Source organism: Haematobia irritans, chromosome 1 (genome assembly GCF_050003625.1).
Source record: "Haematobia irritans isolate KBUSLIRL chromosome 1, ASM5000362v1, whole genome shotgun sequence".
Taxonomy (NCBI): domain Eukaryota; kingdom Metazoa; phylum Arthropoda; class Insecta; order Diptera; family Muscidae; genus Haematobia; species Haematobia irritans.
This window is the reverse complement of record NC_134397.1, coordinates 60,330,228-60,351,470: the sequence shown is the minus strand read 5'-3', so window position 1 is coordinate 60,351,470 and position 21,243 is coordinate 60,330,228. Positions and strand designations below refer to the sequence as shown.

The following is a 21,243-nucleotide window of genomic DNA, read 5'->3' as shown; positions in this document are numbered from 1 at the left end:
GGCACCAGAGGTCAAATCTGGGGATCGGCTTATATGGAGGCTATATATAATTATGGACCGATTTCGACCAATTTTTGTATGGGTGTTTGAGGCCATATATTAACACTACGTACCAAATTTCAACCGAATCGGATGAATTTTGCTCTTCCAAGGGGATCCGGAGGTTAAATCTGGTGATCAGTTTATATGGGGGCTATATATAATTCTGGACCGATGTGGACCTTTTTTTGCATGGTCAGTAAAGACCATATACTAACACCATGTACCAAATTTCAGCCGGATCGGATGAAATTTGCTTCTCTTAGAGGCTCCGCAAGCCAAATCGGGGGGTCGGTTTATATGGGGGCTATATATAATTATTGTCCGATGTGGACCGATTTTTGCATAGTTGTTAGAGACCATATACCTTCACCATGTACCCAATTTTAGCCGGAGCGGAGGAAATTTGCTTCTCTTAGAGGCTCCGCAAGACATCTCGGGGTATCGGTTTATATGGGGGCTATATATAATTATGGACCAATTTTTGCATGGTTGTTAAAAATCATATGCTGACACAATGTACCAAATTTCAGCCCGATCGGATGAAATTTGCTTCTCTTATAGCCCCCGCAAGTCAAATCGGGGGATCGGTTTATATGGGGGCTATATATATTTATGGACCGATGTGGACCAATTTTTGCATGGTTGTTAGAGATCATATGCTGACACCATGTACCAAATTTCAGCCGGATCGGATGAAATTTGCTTCTCTTACAGTCCCCGCAAGCCAAATTTGGGGGTCCGTTTATATGGGGGCTATACGTAAAAGTGGACCGATATGGCCCATTTGCAATACCAACCGACCTACATCAATAACAACTACTTGTGCCAAGTTTCATGTCGATAGCTTGGACGGACGGACGGACGGACATGCTCAGATCAACTCAGAATTTCACCACGACCCTGAATATATATACTTTATGGGGTCTTAGAGCAATATTTCGATGTGTTACAAACGGAATGACAAAGTTAATATACCCCCCCCCTCCCCCACCAACCTATGGTGAAGGTTATAAAAACCTCATTTTTCAATTAGTATTCCTCATGTATCTCAAAAGTGTCTCTTAAGAAGTATCTCTTTTGGCGCTTCTTCCTCCTTGCTCTACTACAACATCAGCCCTACTTGCTTTAAACTCTAATTTCTTTTATCATTATAGCCTCTCTCGACTACAAGCCGTCCACATTTGGCACAACCGACATCACACAGCCATCCCTCGCAACAGATGCCTACAACACCAACAACAGTGGTGGAAGTGGCAACACCACAAATCCCTATAGCTACGATTCCATATTGGGTAAAACTTCAACCGGAGATATCGACAACACCAGCAGCACCAATATCTCAGGGGCAAATCCAACAACATCAGCATATGATACCGACTACAAGTCCAAATATGATCCAACAACAACAACAGGAGGTTATGACTACAAGTCAGCAATCAACAGCGTTGACAACGATGACGAAAATCTCAAGGACAACATTGGCGAAGGAGAAAAGAAACAGCAACAACAACAACAGTCAAGAGAGCCAAATGCTGGCAATACAAATTCGAACGCAGCAGATTACACCACTGCCTCCCAGCAGCAGCAGCCACAAAACGCAAACCTGGCCTCCACGGGCGAATACGGAGCAAACGACTATACGGGCTATGAGGGATATGACCAGTCACAATATGATGCCAGTGCCTATGACCAAAACTACGATCAATCCCAATACGATCAGAGCCAATATGACGCAGCCGGATCAGGTTATGATGCCTCAGCCTATGACTACAATGCCACAGACTATGATACCTCTGCATATCAGTACGACACCAGTGGCCAGGGACAGATTGACACAACAACAGTCCCAGCCAGTGCCACATCGCAAGAAAAACAAGCATCATCATCACAGCCAACATCCTCAGCCGCACCAGTTGCTCCTGCAACATCAGCTCCAACAGGTACCCCTGCTGGAGGAGGTGGCTCAACAGAAAGCCGCACACAACCGCGAACGGGCAGTGGCTCTGTGGGGCCAACAGCTACAACTGGAGGCCTCGCCGGCGGAAAATCCTCTTTGCCACAACAGTCTTCCGCGCCAGCAACCAAAAAGTAGTCGGGATCCAGAATTGGATTTGACTACAAATCTAACCTTTGACTGCATAGATCCCTTCGATTTGGAGTTTAGCATAAGTAGTCCCAGTTTGATACGTTCCTTTTCGGATTCGGACACAGAAGTTGAAGAGCTTGAAATTGACCCATTGCACGCTCCCTCGATGGGGGAGTTGCAATTTGACTCAATATCGGAAATGGGAACCATAACACCGACACCCACTACCACAAGAAGGATAGAAGCACTCACCGAAAATCTCAATGTCTATGGATCGGAGCGGAATGGAACATGATAGAGTGACAATGAGAAATCTGTGTAAATTATTTTGTAATCGAGTTGAAGTCTACAAAATTAAATAAAAAAAAAAAACTATTTAAAAAATTAATAAAATTAATTTATTGTAAAAAAAACATGCCTAATATTTTTCATAAACATTTCAACTCTCCAAAGATGGATAGGCTGTGGCCACCATTTTCTTACCATGCCAATCCCAGGCATGTGTTATAATACTGAATTTCACATGTCCCAATTGTACCGCACAAGGTTGACCCACACTCAATAGGAAACACATGGTGTATAGGCTCATTTCCAATTCTGGAGATGTACCCACAAATAGGGTATTGAAAGGTTTGTGAATATTGTGAAAGCTAAAACGCAATGACATCAAATAGTGACCATCCTGGAAATGCAAATAAAACTTTGTGATGATACTCTGATATTCCAAATTAAATAATTTCTCAATACCTTTTCCAAATTCAATTTATCCATGTGACCTTTATAGTCCAAATGGCCAAGTTTCTCTTGTTCATGAAAATATATCCAGTTGTGTAGACCGAGTATATTACCTTCTCGTATCTCCGCCAGGAAGACATGCTCAAATCCTGAGCTCCCAATACGTCCTTGCCCCCGAGAGTACTGGCTAAACCACATATCCTTGAGGAGGCGTAATTGTGAGTCCTTGTTGTTGGTTGCAACTCCTGAAAGAAAAACACAAGAATTGAATAGGTTAAATTTTTCCATACTGGGTTTAAATATTTGGCTAAGCAACTTTTCAGATAAATTGGGATTATTTCATTGAGCAGGAGAAATAAATTGAAACAAGAAGATACTGAATCAAAACAAAGTAATTTTTTTCCAATGTTAGGTTAGGTTAGGTTAGGTGACAGCCCGATGTATCAGGCTCACTTAGACTATTCAGTCCATTGTGATACCACATTGGTGAACTTCTTTCTTATCACTGAGTGCTGCCCGATTCCATGTTAAGCTCAATGACAAGGGACCTCCTTTTTATAGCCGAGTCCGAACGGCGTTCCACATTGCAGTGAAACCACTTAGAGAAGCTTTGAAACCCTCAGAAATGTCACCAGCATTACTGAGGTGGGATAATTCACCGCTGAAAAATTATTGGTGTTCGGTCGAAGCAGGAATCGAACCCACGACCTTGTGTATGCAAGGCGGGCATGATAACCATTGCACCACGGTGGCTCCCTAATTTTTTTGCAATAAAAGTAATTGAAGTTTGGCATCACTGGTGCACTTTTAACGGTGTTCTAAAAATTGTTCTCATCGGTGCAGCAATTTTTTTCCGATTTGTGGGAAATTAGGAATTCATGATACACACTTAACCCGAATTTTGCTGTAATTTTTTTTCGAATTTTGAAATGTCATTGGTATGTCTATCAGCGATCAACACGAGAAGATTTAGTACCGGTCTAATGTGTGTGACTATATGGTCACGCTAGTACAGCCCGTGTTAATTTGGATTGTGATCTACCACTTACCTTTAAATTCTAAAAATTGCATTGTTTTTTGCATAACAGGGGTTGCCAATATGGCCTTCAAGAAATCATCCTCCTCTTGTTCTTCCTCTGCTGTTACATGTTCCACCATATGTGTATCCAGTTCATAATTATCAAATAAACGTCTCATTAAAACAATAGTACGAGTTTCTTCACTGCCCGAAGCCAGTAATTCTTCATTAACCTGTAGCAAACTACAAATAATGAAATTAAATAAAATGAATTAAAATTTGTTGGAATTTTGTAAAGAAATTGGAATTTTGTTAAACAAAATTATACAGGGTTCACTGTCGTAAACAAAAAGATTTCATGTCCTTAAACTACGAATGATATTTTGGCATAGACGAAGCATTTCCCTGATACAAACATTTTGAATTTGAGCCCAAGTTTATAAAACTTTCATTGAAGAAGTTTTTTCCTTAGAGTTAGGTGATTTGGGTATCTTTACATAAATGGTAAGGTCAACTAGTATTTAAAATTTCTAAAAATTCCTCAAAATTTATAAAATTGTCTTTAATTTCGTTAACTTTATTTATTTTGACTACGAAGGTAAACGCATTAAAAAGTAGGAAATGCTATTCAAAACTTTATTTTAAAGATGCATTCTACTTGAAAAATGGCATAATTTATACTTGAAAGCGAGTTTGAATTTCGAATTTTAAATTTCATTTAACACGTTTATAAATGGGCTTTTACATGACAAACAGCGAATAAATTAAGGTTTGCGATCTAGTATTTAGTAAGCAAACCCAAAATTAAAAGTGAATTGCAACTTAGCACCGAATATCAGTGTTGAAAATATATTGGGGATTTTTCCCCAAATCGGGGATATCTTTTAATCGATGGGTACACACATTTTGTGTTGGGGACTTAGGGATTTGGTGGGGAATTTCCACAAATTTGGGAATTTAAGTGGGTAATTTTATGTGACAACAACAAACAAATGGAATTTGGTTGATTTTGGTCAATATTCGTCAAATCGACAATTTTTCAAAATTTTTAAAATTGTGACAACATTTTCTGTAGAAAAAAAATTTTGACAAAATTGTCTATAGACACAAAATGTTGCCAAACTTTTATACAGAAATAAACATTAACAAAATTTTGTATGGATACAAAATTATGCAAACATTTTATATAGCAATAAAATTTTGTGAATTTTGATAAAATTTCCTAAAGAAATGGAATTTTGGCAAAATTTCCTAAAGAAATAAAATGTTGACAAAATTTTTTAAAAATAAAATTTTGACAAAATTTTCTATAGAAAAAATTTTAAATATAAATAAAATTTTGACAAGATTTTTTATAGAAATAAAATTTTGACAAAATTTTCAATAGAAATTAATTTTGTACAAAATTTTCTATAGAAATACAATTTTCACAAAATTTTTTATAGAAATAAAAATTTGACAAAAAAAAATCTATAGAAATAAAATGTTGATAAAATTTTCTATAGAAATAAAATTTTGACAAAAATTTTCTACAGAAATTAAATATGTACATAATTTTCTATAGAAATAAAAATTTAACAAAAATTAATATATAAATAAAATGTCGACAAAATTTTCTATAGAAATAAAAAGTTGACAAAAATTTTCTATAGAAATTATATTATATAATAACATTTTGACAAAAATTTTATATAGAAATGAAATTTGTACAAAATTTTCTTTAGAAATAAAATTTGGACAAAATTTTCTATTGAAATAAAATTTGGACAAAATTTTTTATTGAAATAAAATTTTGACAAAATTTTCTATAGAAATAAAATTTTGATAAAATTTCTATAGAAATAAAATTTTGACAACATTTTCTATAGAAATACAATTTTGACAACATTTTCTATAGAAATACAATTTTTACAAAAATTTTCTATAGAAATAAAATTTGGACTAAATTTTCTATAGAAATTAAATTTGGACAAAATTTTCTATAGAAATAAAATTTTGACAAAATTTTCTATAGAAATAAAATGTTGACAAAATTTTCTATAGAAATAAAATTTTGACAAAAATTTCTATAGAAATAAAATTTTGACAAAATTTTCTATTGAAATATATATTTTTTTAATCGTTGTTCTTGTTTTTGATTTCAGCTTAGACTAAACTAAGCTGGCTATCGTGGAAAACTTTTTCGGAAGGTTGAAGTGTGGTTTACTTTTGGGTTTAGTGAACTGCCCGAATTTATTCTGATAATTGGGTGTTAGTTTTGCTGCAAGTAGAGGATGCTGATAAGGAATGTGGTATTTCCGATACGTGCGTCCATCCAACCATTTTGCAGTCTATAGGACTTTGCCCAAATAAATTTGACAAACATTCTTTTCCTCTGTTGGTTAAACTACACTTGTAGTTTAGTCAATGCGTGGTTTTAAGCTGAAATCAAAAACAACAACAATAATAAAAAAACAAGTAAGTAAAGTCTAAAGTCGGGCGGAGCCGACTATATTATACCCTTCACCACTATGTAGACAAACATTTGTGTTACCATCTCAACTACTTAAAATTTGCTGGGAGCTATATAAAAGTTTGCATTTCCAGATACAAATACTTTTAATGGAAACAATTTTTTGTACTTCTACAAAAACTCTAGAATTAAAATTTAAATCGGCTAACGCCCTGGGATGAAACACAATGTTAGTAAAAAATATGGGAAATATGAAGCGAGAGAAATTTTAATGCAATTGTACAAAAGAGATTTATGATTTTTCAGGCGATACATATGTATTCAAGATATAGGACAATTAGAGTAATATTTACAATTTTTGCTACTCAGCAGTGGCGATTTTACAAGGATATTGGTTAGATCTCGCCAAGATATGTGGTCAAGTGTGGGTTGTGATATATTATTTGGTCAAGTCGGGCGACTTGGAGCCTTATTTAAAACTCATCCGTTCAGTGGAAATTTTGGCATTGTAGCGTGGTTCATATGGCTAAGATATGGGGAAATCATCACAGAATTTTGTGTAAACACTCAGAAAAATGCATATCGTAACTACGAGTAAATTTCATATTAATGGTAAGTTCATGATTTTTATTTACAGTTAGTTAAATTTACCTACAAGTGAAGAAAATTTACTTTGTTGTTGTAAAATGAACTTATCTGAAGTACACTCAGAATGGCCATATCCTTCCCTTTAGTAAGTAAATGGACTCAAGCCGATTTCTTAGTCATGAGTATATGTTTTTCCGAAATATCGTAAAAGTTTACTTAGGTTTAATTAAATTCAACTACTCGTTATGACGAAGCACTTGTTTAACAAAAATTTTAATATTAAGTATGCTTTAACTACGAAAGAACAGCATTTTTTACTGGTCTCAAAAAAATTAGTGTCGTAATCATGTGTATAGTCCATAATAAGACACAGTTCAAACTTTTTTACTTAACATTAGTTAAAATATATTGCATGGGAGGAATTTTAACTGACTGAGAGTATATTATACCACTAGCTATTATGCAGAAAAATAGTGAGTCATATTTATGAATAGAACAAAAATTTTCGGGTGGAGTATATAATTAGTACAATTAGGTACTTAGTTCCGTTTAACCTGTAAACCAATAACTAATATTAGATATTGTTATATTAAATTCCTGAGTACGTATGTACTCCCAAATATGGAAGATATTTCCTTCCTATAAGTTAATAACTATATTTCCATTTTGTAAAAATGAACAGATATATTTTTACTGGATGACAACTTTTTACAAAAATTCGTAGGTAAGAAGTTAAATTTAAATTTTTGTAAGAGCGAACTACGAACAAGTTCTTATTCAGTATGAATTGATATAAACTACTGATCAATACAGTATGAACATATCACTGGTAAATAATTATTTACGTTTTTGTATTATATAACTAATTTTAATATGAGAGAATCGTTAGGAGCCAAATTAGCGTTACCATGTTTTTATGTAAAATCCCCAAAAAAAACATAATCATAACGTTAGGCGGTATGCGAAACATTTTTCGACGGGGTACAAATACATTAATACTGTCAGCAAAAAATCCTATTTATCGGCAAAGAAATATATCAGATTTTAATTTTCCCCGTTAGCCGCTAGTCACGGTGTCCCGTTGAGAATTTTTGGCTCCCCATAATAATAACAAGTATTCGCCTTTCGCTATGGTTGTGTTTACATATGAACAACGCATACATAAAAGGTTAGCTCCGTTCGCGCGATTCAATATTTTTTATTCTCTCTGTTGTGGCAATTGAGAAGGTTTCATATTCTATCCGATCTCTATGTGTTGGCATTGGCCTTTTGTACCTTAATTTTGTACATTATGTACATTTTTTATTTATTACGTCTATAGATACAAAAATCCTTACAGACTAAAATATACAAACAATACATTGCATATATATTATTGTTATGTATGCAATGTATTGTTTGAAAATGATAGTTTGGGTACTATTAATGAAAATATAGCACAGAACTAATTGTTTTCCTCTGTTAATGCCCAAATACAATGAAGTGTCTACAGAATTGGGAAAATACCCAAAAATATTTGAGTTATTTTGTTTCTTATTCGATCTTGTTTGTTTAAATATAGAACATTATATAACCAAAAATATCTAAATTTTTTCGTGGTCTTCAAACCCTGGTGCTAGGTGCAGTTGCTCCATAAGTATGTTCACATTCACAACTAGTTTAAATATTTTACATTTCTCCAAGCAATTGGCAGACGCTGTTTGACTTTTTTTGTTAAAATTAGTTCAATTTCAAATTTGTTTCTTTTCGTAATTAGCAATATAGATATGGACAATATATTCTCTGTTCAAACTATCAGCTGAAAGTGTTTTACGCATCAATAAAGCAATAAGTTCTTTCATTCAATCTATAAAATTAAAATGGTAATCCCAGCGAAAGGCAACAGTCGCGATACTAAACTATAAAATCAGTGTAGATATTTTGAAATTAATTAATTTGTAATATTCACTTCGTGTTTTCAAATTACTTTTCTTCTACACATAGGACCCATTGTTTTTCCCCAACTTTTATCAACATTGCCATGACAACTTATGTTTTTATTTTCCCTTACACTTTTAGCCGATTTCCATCTTGTATTGGAGTTTGCAGAAACACAAGTTTTTGAAAGTCATAACATTCCATTAAGTAAAAATTTTAATTATAATTTAATAAATTTTTTTATATCAAATTATGTAAAAAAATGTTTAATTGGTGACATCGTTAAATTATTCTGTACCACATGCCATGTGTCTCGTACTATTTCCTCTGATGTACAGTACATATGGACATGTGCCATCACTGTTGTTAAAGTGTATCATCAATAGTGCATACGTTGCTACTAAGCTCTCAGTCGGTAACTATCTGTCTATGGAAGTGCAAGTTAAAGTGAAGTGAAATGGAAGAAAAAATAAAAGAAAATAATTTGCAATCAATTTTGAAAAATCTTCATGGAGAAAAATTTATATAAATTTTAGAAGGTAAGTATGTGGAAAATAGTGAAACCGGCAAATCACATAATTATCAAAATTTTACAAATACAACATGTACATTAATTCTATCGAATTTTGTTTAAGTGATATGATTTCTATGTAAAGCTTGTAACTATGTGTTTGCGAGCGTCATGTAGGTACAGAACAACAGAAAACAACACAAAGTTTTTCGTACATACTTATTTGTTTTTGGTTTTGTTGTCTTCTAATGCGCGATGTGTTTGAGTAAATGTTTTTAAAAAACTAAACTATTTATTGTGAACCGAAATAATTATAGAATTTATGCAAGTGTTACGAAGTAGAAGCATTTTATTAACTAGTTTGGGAGAAAAACAATATACTCATTAATTATATCGAATTTTGTTCATGTGCTTTGATTTCTATGCAAAGTTGGTATATACCATATATATATGTGTGTGTGTTTTTGAGCGTCATGCAAGTGCAGCACAGCAACAACTAACAAAAATGTTTTTTGTACGCTGGTATTCAAGCAGAACATAACTGTAGCGAAAAAGAGAATAGCAATAGCAAGACGAGTGGCCAGAAAAAACAATCGTGTTTAGCAATAGTGAAATGCATGTATTAGCTTAAGTATATTCCTCATTTAGTTGCCTATGATCAAAGCAGTCATTGAATGTAGAAAAAAAGGGTTGAATTATAGAGATGCCACATTTTTTGATTATCGCATTCGATCGGTATTTACACAAATCTTTGCATTACAAATAATATTTATATGAAATAGGAAAATGGAAAACATTTTTAATAAAAACGGATATAGTGAACATTTAGATTTAGGCATTTTAGTTGCTTCTTGAAATAATTTATTTAAACATTATTTAACTTTTTAAATATGTGTTTAAATTTACATTTGTTCATTATCTTAATATAGAACATTCAATCAATGAAGAAAGCTTGAAATTTATTACAAAAAGCCATTTGGATGTTATAATTCCGCGAAGCCGTTACGGAGAGCAAATTATTTTCGAATATCATTTGAAAATTTGGCAACAGCAGCAGTTTGCATCAGATAATCCCAGCGTTTCACATAACAACTGCATATTTGAGCTGCCCATACCCAAAACTAGTGTAAGCGAGGTAAGTTTTACAAATTATTATTGCCCCATTATTATATATTATCTACTATTGAACATGAAGTTCAATAGTAGTGAAAAATTAATATTTCAAAACTATTTGTAGAATTTTTATTAAATAAAAAAATTAATTTGGGCGCTTTTTATAGAGCATGTTATAGGTTAAAAAAACATTAAAAAAAGTAATCTTATTTATACCAAAATAATAATAAAATTTAACTAAAAACAAAGAATTTTTTGCAATAAAAATAAATTAAATTTAGTGTAATGTTAGCTACGGAAGTTTTGTTTTGTGCAGGTAGAATTTACTAATATTAAAAACATACACAACATATTTCTAGGTTTCTGTTTTGCAAATTTTAAGTGAATCTCTGAATGGAAAATACATAATGGAATATTATGCAAATAAAAACGCCTTAAATAGCAAATATCGCCGAATTTTATCAAATTGTATTACCGAATACCTATTGGAAAATAATGTGAAAACTTCACCACAAATGTTTGATTCATTCGCTAATGAAATTTCTACAATATTCCCTAATGAAAGTAAAGTAAGTTTGACTTGAAATAGTTTTTGTTAGGATTCTTGTGTTTGTATTTTTATGGTTTAACCAGCATTTTTCACTTATACTAGGACATATATTTTATAAAAAAGGCGGGAAGAAAACCTGCTGGATGTTTATATAGCAAATATCACAACTCCATTGGGAAACTAAGAAAGGAAGGTTTGTGGGCTGCTTCCACGTCCGTCGAAACAGTTATGGAAATTCAAGATGAGCCAGTCGTTAATTCTGGTATAGGTACTAGGATATTTACATCTTTTTGGAAGTAGACATGGTTATTCCTTCTGATTGCATAGTACTTATTTGTTCTAAAATTTTACGGTGTTATAATTATGTAAGTAGCTATTTCCAATATATCGCATATTGAAAATAGGTTTTTACGTTTTTTTTAGCACTTTTAATATCAAAACAAATAGCTGCAGGCAATGAGAAGGTTAATTTATGTGACTTTGTAATAAATTAATGTGGACCCTATCTTAAGTTAAAAAAGTAAAGACAAAAATTCGCCAGTGATGTAATTGTTTATCATTACTATGGATAGTTATACTGTAAGATCGGTAATTTGTACTCAGCCTTTGCGGGAGCGGCGGGGAGCTAATCCCGGGACATAGCGACATTCGGGGTAACGATACCTCCCCTATTTTTCGCAAAGAGCTAAGATTACAAATGTAGTTGGCAAATAAACGTTAGTTTTTCTAACACTCCTGAAAATGAGTTGTCTTTGACTCAATTTTTTTATGGCGAAAAATTTGCTTTTACTTTTTAATTTGTTTTATGTTCTGCATTATTTTTTACAATGGGCGCAAAGACTGCTTCAAAATAGATTATTTCATTAAAAGAAATATTTGACTTCAAATTTCAGAAAATAACGATGTAATATATACAGAATGGCTTAAGTACAATGTAGAGCCATTTGATGAAATTTTAGAAAAATGGAGTGCAACTTTTCATATTAGGCAAAAATGTATTCGGGAGATTTGCACATTGAATGATCTATTGGAAGAGTGGCCGCTTTTCAAACAATCGTTTGGTTACAAACTGGTATAATTTAGAAACTATTGACATAAATGGAGCTATTTCTTATATAAAAATACATTACTTATTGATTGTTGCCGACTTTACCACAAAATATCCAGGAAAAGAAAATTTGTTGTTCGAAAAATGGGAGTCATTTTCAAAATCTATTTCAAAACTAATGGAGCAGAAAATTTCAAATGCTGACAAAATCGAACTCTTAAATAAATTGAGTGGTTCAGATATAAGTTCTAGTATATAAATTTCCATATTGCATAAATTTTCTCAAGATATTACAATATTTATTTTTCTATATAGTTTATTAGCAGAAACATTTTTTTGATTATTCACAAAATTTTTTTTTCTGATTCAGTCACGAAATTAATTGATCCAATTAATTTTTTAATTGAAATGTCTTCAATTACGAAAATGATAGTATCGATCACAGTTTTAATTGGACATAGAAAAATTTCTTGATTAAAAAATTAATTGATTTTATTAGCAAAGTTCAATTAATTTTTTAATTGATTCAATTAAAATTTAATTGATGTTGACAAAACTGCATTATTTTTTTAATTAAAAAAGGTAATTTTTCAATTACTTTCTGAATTGGCTTAGAGTTTTTATTGGGAATAACAATTGATTGTTTGAAAACCATTTTTAGTTAAAAATTAAAAGCGATATTTTTTCTGTGTATTAATGACACAGAAAAAAAGATCTCCAAAATAAGGCCAATTAAGAAAATGATTGTATCTTTAAAACTTGCAATCGAAATGTTAATTATACCAAATAACATTTTATTTAAATATTTAATTAAAATAATTAAATATTTCCAATAAGAAGAATAATTGAAGTATTTTCATACTTTTAGTTTCCTTAAGGAAACTAAGGAAAAATACTTATAAATAAATATTTATATTGATAAATAATAGGTACTGATTGTCTCAATTAAGAAATGTGAACCAATAAATAATACTATCATTTTCACGATTTAAGAAACTTTAATTAAAAAATTAATTGGAGCAATTCAAGTTTTTAATTTCGATTTTTTCGGGTTTCAGAAAATCGAGCACTGATAATATTGAATTTTATACATGAAGTATTGAAGCCAAGCACACGAATTTGCACAATAGATATTGAAACGAAGAAAAGAAACTTCCACAAAACAACAGTTGCCGATTCGAGAAATGCTTTTTTGCTCTGGGCCCCTACAATAACAGAATTACAGTCTCAAATAAAATTAAAAATTGACAGATTGTTTTTAAAAACGAGAAACGCTACAACCGATTGTATGTGGAATTGGAAAATCCAGCGAAGAGTTCTCAGATGTATTTATTTTTTACGCAAATATTTTCTACAAGCTAAATAATATTATACAAGCCATTGACGTAGGATTTAAAATATTTCAAATTTTAGATTTGAAATATCCCCATGATTGTCAAACAGTTTGGCGTTTTATTCAATGTTATTTTTATGAAATACCCCTTAAAAATAATGAAAAAGATAACATATTAATAACAGTGTTGAATGATATTAAGAATTTCTAGGTATTTTGAGTATAAAACATATATCAGTACAAAATACATATATTAAAAAAAATCTTTGACTTATATATATTTCTCCAAAATCCAAAACTATAAAAATGAATTTGAACTGTTTTGTTTGTAATGAAAAATTTGATGACTGTAAAAAGTTATTTTGTCACTTGAAACATTTACATCATCTCTTATCCAATCAAGCATATGAGTGTGGATTTCCAAAATGTACACAAAAATTTGATTGTTTTAAAAACTTTTCAAAACATATGGTAAACGAAGTCTTTAAATGTAGTACAAAAAATGCCACAAGTTCAGAAAATATCCATGAAAAACTCATCGAGCCACAGAGGTCAATATTGCGCTCTTGTGAATTTCTGTCTGTTTATTCCCAAAATGAAAGACACGATTCTTATTCGCCTCCAAACACAAATTATTTTTCTGAGAACACTGCAGAATGTGTCTCTCATTCTCATTTGGCTTTCACAGAAAGTTCCTTTACTTTGACTCTTAGAAATTATGCAAACCCACATTTTTCTAGAAAGCAGGCAAAAGATATTCAGAATAATATTAAGTATAATATTACACATCCTATTAAAAATGAAATAATGAAAGTTTTGAAAGGTCTGCGGTCGGAATCTTTGGATAATACAGAGAGCTATCTTAGTCGTATTGCTTCTTTTTGCGACAAGCCTTTTGATACAATTGATTCTGAATACAAATTTATACAAAAATTAAAAAAAATGAATTTATATGAAAGCCCAAAACTAGTCTCTATAAACAACACCATTGCGAACTTGCAACTAAAACATTTTACTTCACAAGATGTAGTACAAAACAAAGGTGTAATATTTCCAATAAAATTTCAAATGAAGAAGTTTTTTGAGCTCGACGGTGTATTGGAAGGTTTCGAAGAAAATATTAAGAATTTTAATAACAACAACAATCTTAAAAATTTTTGTTGTGGTAAGCTTTGGAAAGATAAGATTCGACATGTAAGAGGAAAAGATTTATATATTCCATACTTATTATATTTCGATGACTTCGAAATCAATAATCCTTTGGGGTCACATTCTTCAAGCCTATTGGCCATATACTACTCATTTCCCTCCGCTCCAATTCCATTAAAATTTAAGCTAGACAATATATTTATTGCGGCATTATTTAAGTCAGTGGACGTAAAAAACCTCGGTAATGAAAAGTGCTTCTATAAGCTCATTGAAACTTTAAATGAAATAGAGAGTAATGGAATTTTGATAGAAAAAGGTGGAATAAAAAGAAAGGTTTTTGTTTGTTTGGGACTAGTTGTGGGAGACAATTTGGCTCTTAATAATGTTCTAGGTTTTTCACGCTCATATTCAGCGAACTACTTTTGTAGATTTTGTACGATGAATAAAAAAGAGAGTCAAGTTGCTTCAGAAGAAGATTATTTCAAGAAAAGGAACATTGGTAGTTACACACTTCATGCTAGTGATCCACAAAAGGCAGGAATTCGTGAAGTTTCTATTTTTAATAAAATATCAAAATTTCATGTTATTGAAAATTTTTATGCGGATTTACTTCACGATATTTTTGAAGGTGTCCTAAAATATGACATGCCCCAAATTATTTTAGGTTTGATAAAAGAAAATGCTTTTGATTTGGACTTACTAAATATTCGTAAAGAATTTTTTGATTACGGAGAAACAGAAAATGGCAATAAGTCTCCTCGAATCAGTGAAAAGAATCTTCTTTCATCAAACTTAAAAATGTCAGCTCGTGAAATGCTCACTTTCGTACATTTTTTTCCTGTCATGGTTGGTGATTTAGTTGACACCGACAGCAAAGTCTGGAATTTTCTAATGAACTTAGTAGAATTGGTAGATATTCTGCTTCAGCCGAGTTTTTCAAATCTAGACATAATAAATCTAAAAGCTCACATTAAGTTCCATAACACAGAATATTGCAAAATCTTTTCCGACACGCTCAAGCCAAAACACCATTTCCTTATCCACTATTGCCAGTTAATAGAGCAATCAGGCCCGCTTAAATTTTTATGGACATTTGGCTTTGAGTCTAAGCATAGACAGTTGAAGACATACACTAAAAATATAATGTCTAGAAAAAATGTTCAATTGTCATTGGCAATAAAATTTTGTTTTTCTTTTGCGGATTTCATTGTAAATTTCAAATATGATACCATTCAACTAAGTCCTCCAATATACTGTTCTCCAAATTCTCAATTTTATGATCAACTAAAAAGCCACATAGCAACAACTGAATTGGACGCTATAGAATGTTATCAAAACTTCACACGATATGGAACGGTGTATAAAAAAGGGTTTGTTATATATAATTATAATCCCAGATTTTGCGCCTTTATAATATCTGAAATTTTTATTCTGAATGGGAAGATTTCAATGCTTTGTAAACAAATTAAAGTTTTATATTACGAAAGACATTATTTATCGTATTTCATTGAACCTGAGACTGATCAATTTATTATTTTAGAAGCAGAAGACATAGTCTCTCCTCCAATTCACATGACAATTTTAAATGGAAAATACTTACTTAGACCAAAGCCTCTTTATTAGTAGTTACATTCAACAGCTGAATGATAAAATAGTTTCAAGTGACAAAATAATTTATCTTCATGTATTTTGTATAGAAATCGTTATATTATTAATACCAAACATTTATATGTTTTCATGAAATTGTATGTCCCATTATTTTAACGTTGTCCTTATTCTTTATTTTTATTCACTTACAATTTCGCTATGTTTTAATCTTTAATGTGAACTTGTGGTTAATAGTCTAGAAGACTATAAAATTTGATTTTCCTTTCTAATCTAGTATATATTCAAAATTATTTTTCTTTTTTATTTTGTTCAAATTATTATAATATATAATAAAATTTATAAAACGTAAAAATATTCATTATTTTTTAATGTTTCCTAAACATTTTTCATTTCTCAAAAAATACAAATTGTTTGTTAGTTTTCCAGCTTAAATTAAACATATATTTTTCCATCTCACAGGATATCCTCAAACGAGAAATGGTTTACTGTTTGGGTTTTACTTTCAGATATGTTACAAAAATATCTTCTCATCTGACGGCCAGTGACTTGAAGAGCTGATAATCAAATGCATGATTTGAATTTTAATATTTAAAAATTATTAAAATTTATGTACATAAAATAAAAAAGTTAAGACGTTTGTATATATTCCAATTATAAGAAACCAAAAATATAATAAAATTGCATAATTTAACAATTGTTTTTTAAAATTTCCTAAAAATGAAAAAGCATAGAATTCTTAAAATAAATATAAATTTAAAGCATAATTACATTAATGTTTGTCTACAATTCTATAAAAGAACCTTATAAAAATAAAGATTTAATTGAACTCTATGAAGAGACAAAAATGCATATTTATTACAAACAGGCTGGGCGGTAGAAAAAATTTACTATACGGTAGTACATCGATTTTGATATTTGAACTTAATATGAGCAAATGTTCTACCTATTGCTATTACCAAAAGTATTTCTGAGAGTACAATTGGACTTTTATCTAATATGTTCTTATTGAATTTGTAAACTCCGTACCATGATATATTAACTCATTCACGAGTAAATACTATTCCATGTAATTACATGTTTACCTCCATATTAGAAAATGTACACTTTATGTGAGTTCAAGTTATTTCAATTATTATTAAAAAATTCTTTCTCACAAGCAAAAAATATTAAAACGTACTATTTATTTACTTGATCTCAGTAATGATAGTACCTACAGAGATTGCATTGTAATTCAAGTAGTAAAAACTTTTTACTCCTACATAAGGCAAATATACTCAGATTTGTGTACCAAGTGTACTAAACACCATTAAAAATAGTATTAACAGCATGCAAATATAAACTTATTTTCGATAAAGAACTAATCAAGTGAAAGTAAATGTCAACTTAACGTCGTGTATTCTTTACTCTACCTACCTACAACTCATATTTGTTACAAGTTCGAAAGTATAACAGTTGGTACTTTAGTTTGTTCCAACAAATAAAATTTGAACTATATTGCTGTTACATGCATTCGTTGACTGTTTTTTTTTAACTTACCTTTGATGTAAATGTACTCATGAATTCCAACCAGGTATTGTAGTAAAATACTGTTTAACTAACTGTTAGTACAATTTCTTTCTTAAATTGAAATAACTTTATGAACTTGCTGTTGGTACCAATTTCTTTGGCGACATACGAAGTTCAATTTTCTCACAGGTAAGTTCATTTTAACTCGTGGCGGGGTTCATTCTTCTCTGAGTGAAGTGTGAGAATTTTGGCCATATTTGTATTCTCTGAGGAAACTATCCAGTCAATTGGAGGAAAATTCCATTGAAAATGGATCTAAAATATGAAACAGTCTACCATATTTCCCCAACTCTGGTGTACGTATATATGGGAGCTATATACAATCTGAACAATTTTGACTAAATTTGACATGCATAGTTAGAATAATAATTCTGCTATCTATGCGAAATTTCACGTAAATGGGAGTATAACTTTGGCCCACCTGGTCATATGAGTGCAAATCGGACGGGAGATATATATGGGAGCCATATCTAAATCTGAACCGATTTCAACCAAATTTGCCACAATTACCTATACTACTAAACGTACTCCTTGTGCGAAATTTGAAGCAAATCACGGCAAAACCCTAGATTTTGAGGCCATATAAGTTCAAATCGGACGAAATATATATATGGGAGCTATATCTAAATCTGAATCGATTTTGACCATATTTGACACATACAATAGTATCGTTAAAAGTACCGCTTGTGCAAAATTTGAAGTAAGTCAGGGCAAAACTCTGGCTTTTGAGACCATATAAGTCCGAATCGGGCGAAAGATCTATATGTGAGCTATATCTAAATCTGAACCGATTTTAACAAAATTTGACACACTTAACGATACTATTAAACGTACCCCTTGTGCAAAATTGCAAGCAAATCACGGCAAAACTCTGGCTTTTGTGGCCATATAAGTTCAAATCGGACGAAAGATATATATGGGAGCTATATCTAAATTTGAACCGATTTCAATCAAATTTACCAATCAGTTGTAGAATGTCAATGCTACCCTCTGTGCAAAATTTCACGAAGATCGGTAGTAAACTTTGGCCTCTGTGGTCATATGAGTCTAAATCGGACGAAAGATATATATGGGAGCTATATCTAAATCTGAATCGATTTGGCTGATATTTTGCAAAATTTTCGAGATTCATAAAATATTTCGATGTGCGGTATTTCAAGAAAATCGGTTGATAAACACGCTAACTATGACCACATCGGGGATAAATATATATGGCAGCTATATCTAAATCTGAACCGATTTTTTCCAAAACCAATAGCGATTGTCTCTGTCCCAAGAAACGGCCCTATGCCAAATTTGAGGACGATCGGACTTAAAGTGCGAGCTGTACTTTGTGCACAAAATTACATATACAGACAGACGGACGGACAGACAGACGGACATCGTTAAATCGACTCAGAATTTAATTCTAAGCCGATCGGTATACTAAAAGATGGGTCTATGACCAATATTTCTTGGCGTTACATACAAATGCACAAACTTATTATACCCTGTACCACAGTAGTCGTGAAGGGTATAAAAACCAACAATAACAAAACGAAATAATTTTTTGACATTTTCTATAGAAATAAAATTTTGACAAAATTTTCTATAGAAATAAAATTTTGACAAAATTTTCTATAGAATTAAAATTTTGACAAAATTTTCTATAGAAATGAAATTTTGAAATAAGTTCTTATAGAAATAAAATTTTAAAAAATTTTTCTATAGAAATAAAATTTTGACAAAAATTTTCTACAGAAATAAAATTTTGACAAAATTTTCCATAGAAATAAAATTTTGAAAAAATTTTCTATAGAAATGAAATTTTTAAAAACATTTTCCATCCAACATTAGTAAAATTTTGGAAAAATTTTAACTTTTCAATTATATTCATTTAATTTTGAAAAACGGTCCACTGGTACGAATTTTGGTTCAATTTTGGAAAAATGTTGGTCCAAAATAAAATTTTTTTGGCAACGCTGATTCGAATACTTCAGAACATTTTTTGGTGCTTGCTTTATTGGGTTCTATTTGTTCTATGTTCACGATTAAATTTAATTTTTTGGAATGAATCTTTTAAGTTGCTGTTAATAACACAAATAGCGCTCGTATGTGAAAACGTTCTGAGTACGCATAACCTCAAATATGTGAAGATTTACACTTGGTTGTCAGTTAGAAGATTGCAATATTAGGGTTACCCAATCCCAAATTATAAAAGGCAACCCTATACAGAACTCCTTTGCACCATCATATTCAGCACATGTTCACCACGAATGGCTTAAAAAGGAGGCTCTACGCTTCAGTTTTACCGCAATAGGGTCAATTATTAATTAGTTCCGATATACTGGGATACTATTTTCTACACAGAAAAAAAGTGAACTTTTTTATGGGAAGAATGAACCACCTCGTGTGAAACTTAAACTGAATTGTATTAAAATACGATAATTATCATTAACGACATGAAGAGTGATTTTTTAGCTATTATCTTTTTGGTAACACTGATTTAAATAGCTGGCGCACATTTAAGTCTATAAATTAAGCATGGGCAAGCTATGTCGACTCACAATTTGCAGACCAAACATTTTCAAAGTCTATGGTAGAAGAGTATTTTTTAAAATCACCCACTTTAATACACACATTTGTACTCCACATTGCGGTTTATAGGTTTTACCCCATTCTCCATAAATAAATCTCGTATGCAAAAACAATTACAATTAAAATGTAAAACTCTAGAGTTTCGATCATGGCCATTGATTTGCTTTACTTACGGATGTGGTGCTCTATCATCTCGAAACGAAGCTTTAGTTCTACCCTGAAAATTGACTTTCGCCAAGTATGGATTGTGCTGAACTTCCAGTTCGTACAAGCTACGTGTAAACTCATGTATTTCATGCTCCATGGGGGACTCTGGAACATTGTGGAGCGGGTCGTAGGTGAAATGTTCTAGAGGGGAAATGAGAAATGAAATTCAATAGACTTCCGCAAAAAATTTCACAAACATCAGGCTCAAAAACTGTAACCCCCACTACTACTTACCATATAAATGCCATCCAATTATAATCAAAACAATTATCACTCCTCCGCCAATGAAACGTTTAAGTTTTGCACATTTCTCATCGTCTTCCAGGCGAGTTGTACTCGTTGTAATATGGGGACCGGGTCGATGTCTCGCCGTTGTTGTTGTTGGGGGTGCATTTGTGGTGCTATTGGCGCTGTAAATGGTGGTTGGTGCGGGTGTTGAGTGCATTTTGATATTTTGTGAAACAGTTTTAATTCTACCCAATTTCATTGGGTTTATTTTATTTTTGGCAATTATTTTCGTATATGTCTTTTTTGTTACTTTTTCTCACACCTTGGATAATTAATTATGTATAGATTTTTCGATTTACAAAATTATCCGCCTTTTGGTTGCGTTGGCTAACCATAACTACAACTATACTTTCGGGTCTCTACAATGAAACTGAATATTATTTCAGGTTTTTTTTTTGCCTCTATTGTATATGGTTGGTCATTTGTTTTGTCTCATTCTCCTCATTACAGACAAC

The 21,243-nt window shown here is 31.5% G+C and overlaps 2 protein-coding genes and 1 long non-coding RNA gene across 6 annotated transcripts in view; 2 read left to right on the top strand and 1 right to left on the bottom strand.

The window, feature by feature from the left end:
* Positions 1-2,541, top strand: part of LOC142221044 (uncharacterized) — a 27,221-nt gene extending 24,680 nt beyond the window's left edge. For 2 of the 4 annotated variants that reach the window (XM_075290543.1, XM_075290540.1), the window contains exon 6: positions 1,197-2,541. In XM_075290543.1, coding sequence (XP_075146658.1) covers positions 1,197-2,423 — 1,227 coding nt within the window. In that variant the 3' untranslated portion in view covers positions 2,424-2,541. The remainder of the gene's footprint in view (positions 1-1,196) is intronic. The other 2 variants (XR_012717943.1, XR_012717942.1) reach the window with 2 other exon arrangements.
* EndoU (Endoribonuclease U-specific) lies at positions 2,504-21,243 on the bottom strand. Its single transcript, XM_075290544.1, has 5 exons — positions 20,735-21,243; positions 20,467-20,641; positions 3,913-4,124; positions 2,876-3,108; positions 2,504-2,810 (listed from the first exon to the last, which is right to left on the bottom strand). Exons 1-5 carry the CDS (start codon positions 20,985-20,987, stop codon positions 2,568-2,570), a joined length of 1,116 nt encoding a protein of 371 aa, XP_075146659.1. The 5' UTR covers positions 20,988-21,243; the 3' UTR covers positions 2,504-2,567.
* Positions 9,224-16,782, top strand: LOC142238778 (uncharacterized). The gene is made up of 3 exons (XR_012722815.1): positions 9,224-9,377; positions 10,279-10,484; positions 16,610-16,782. It is a non-coding gene; the product is annotated as an uncharacterized LOC142238778 (long non-coding RNA).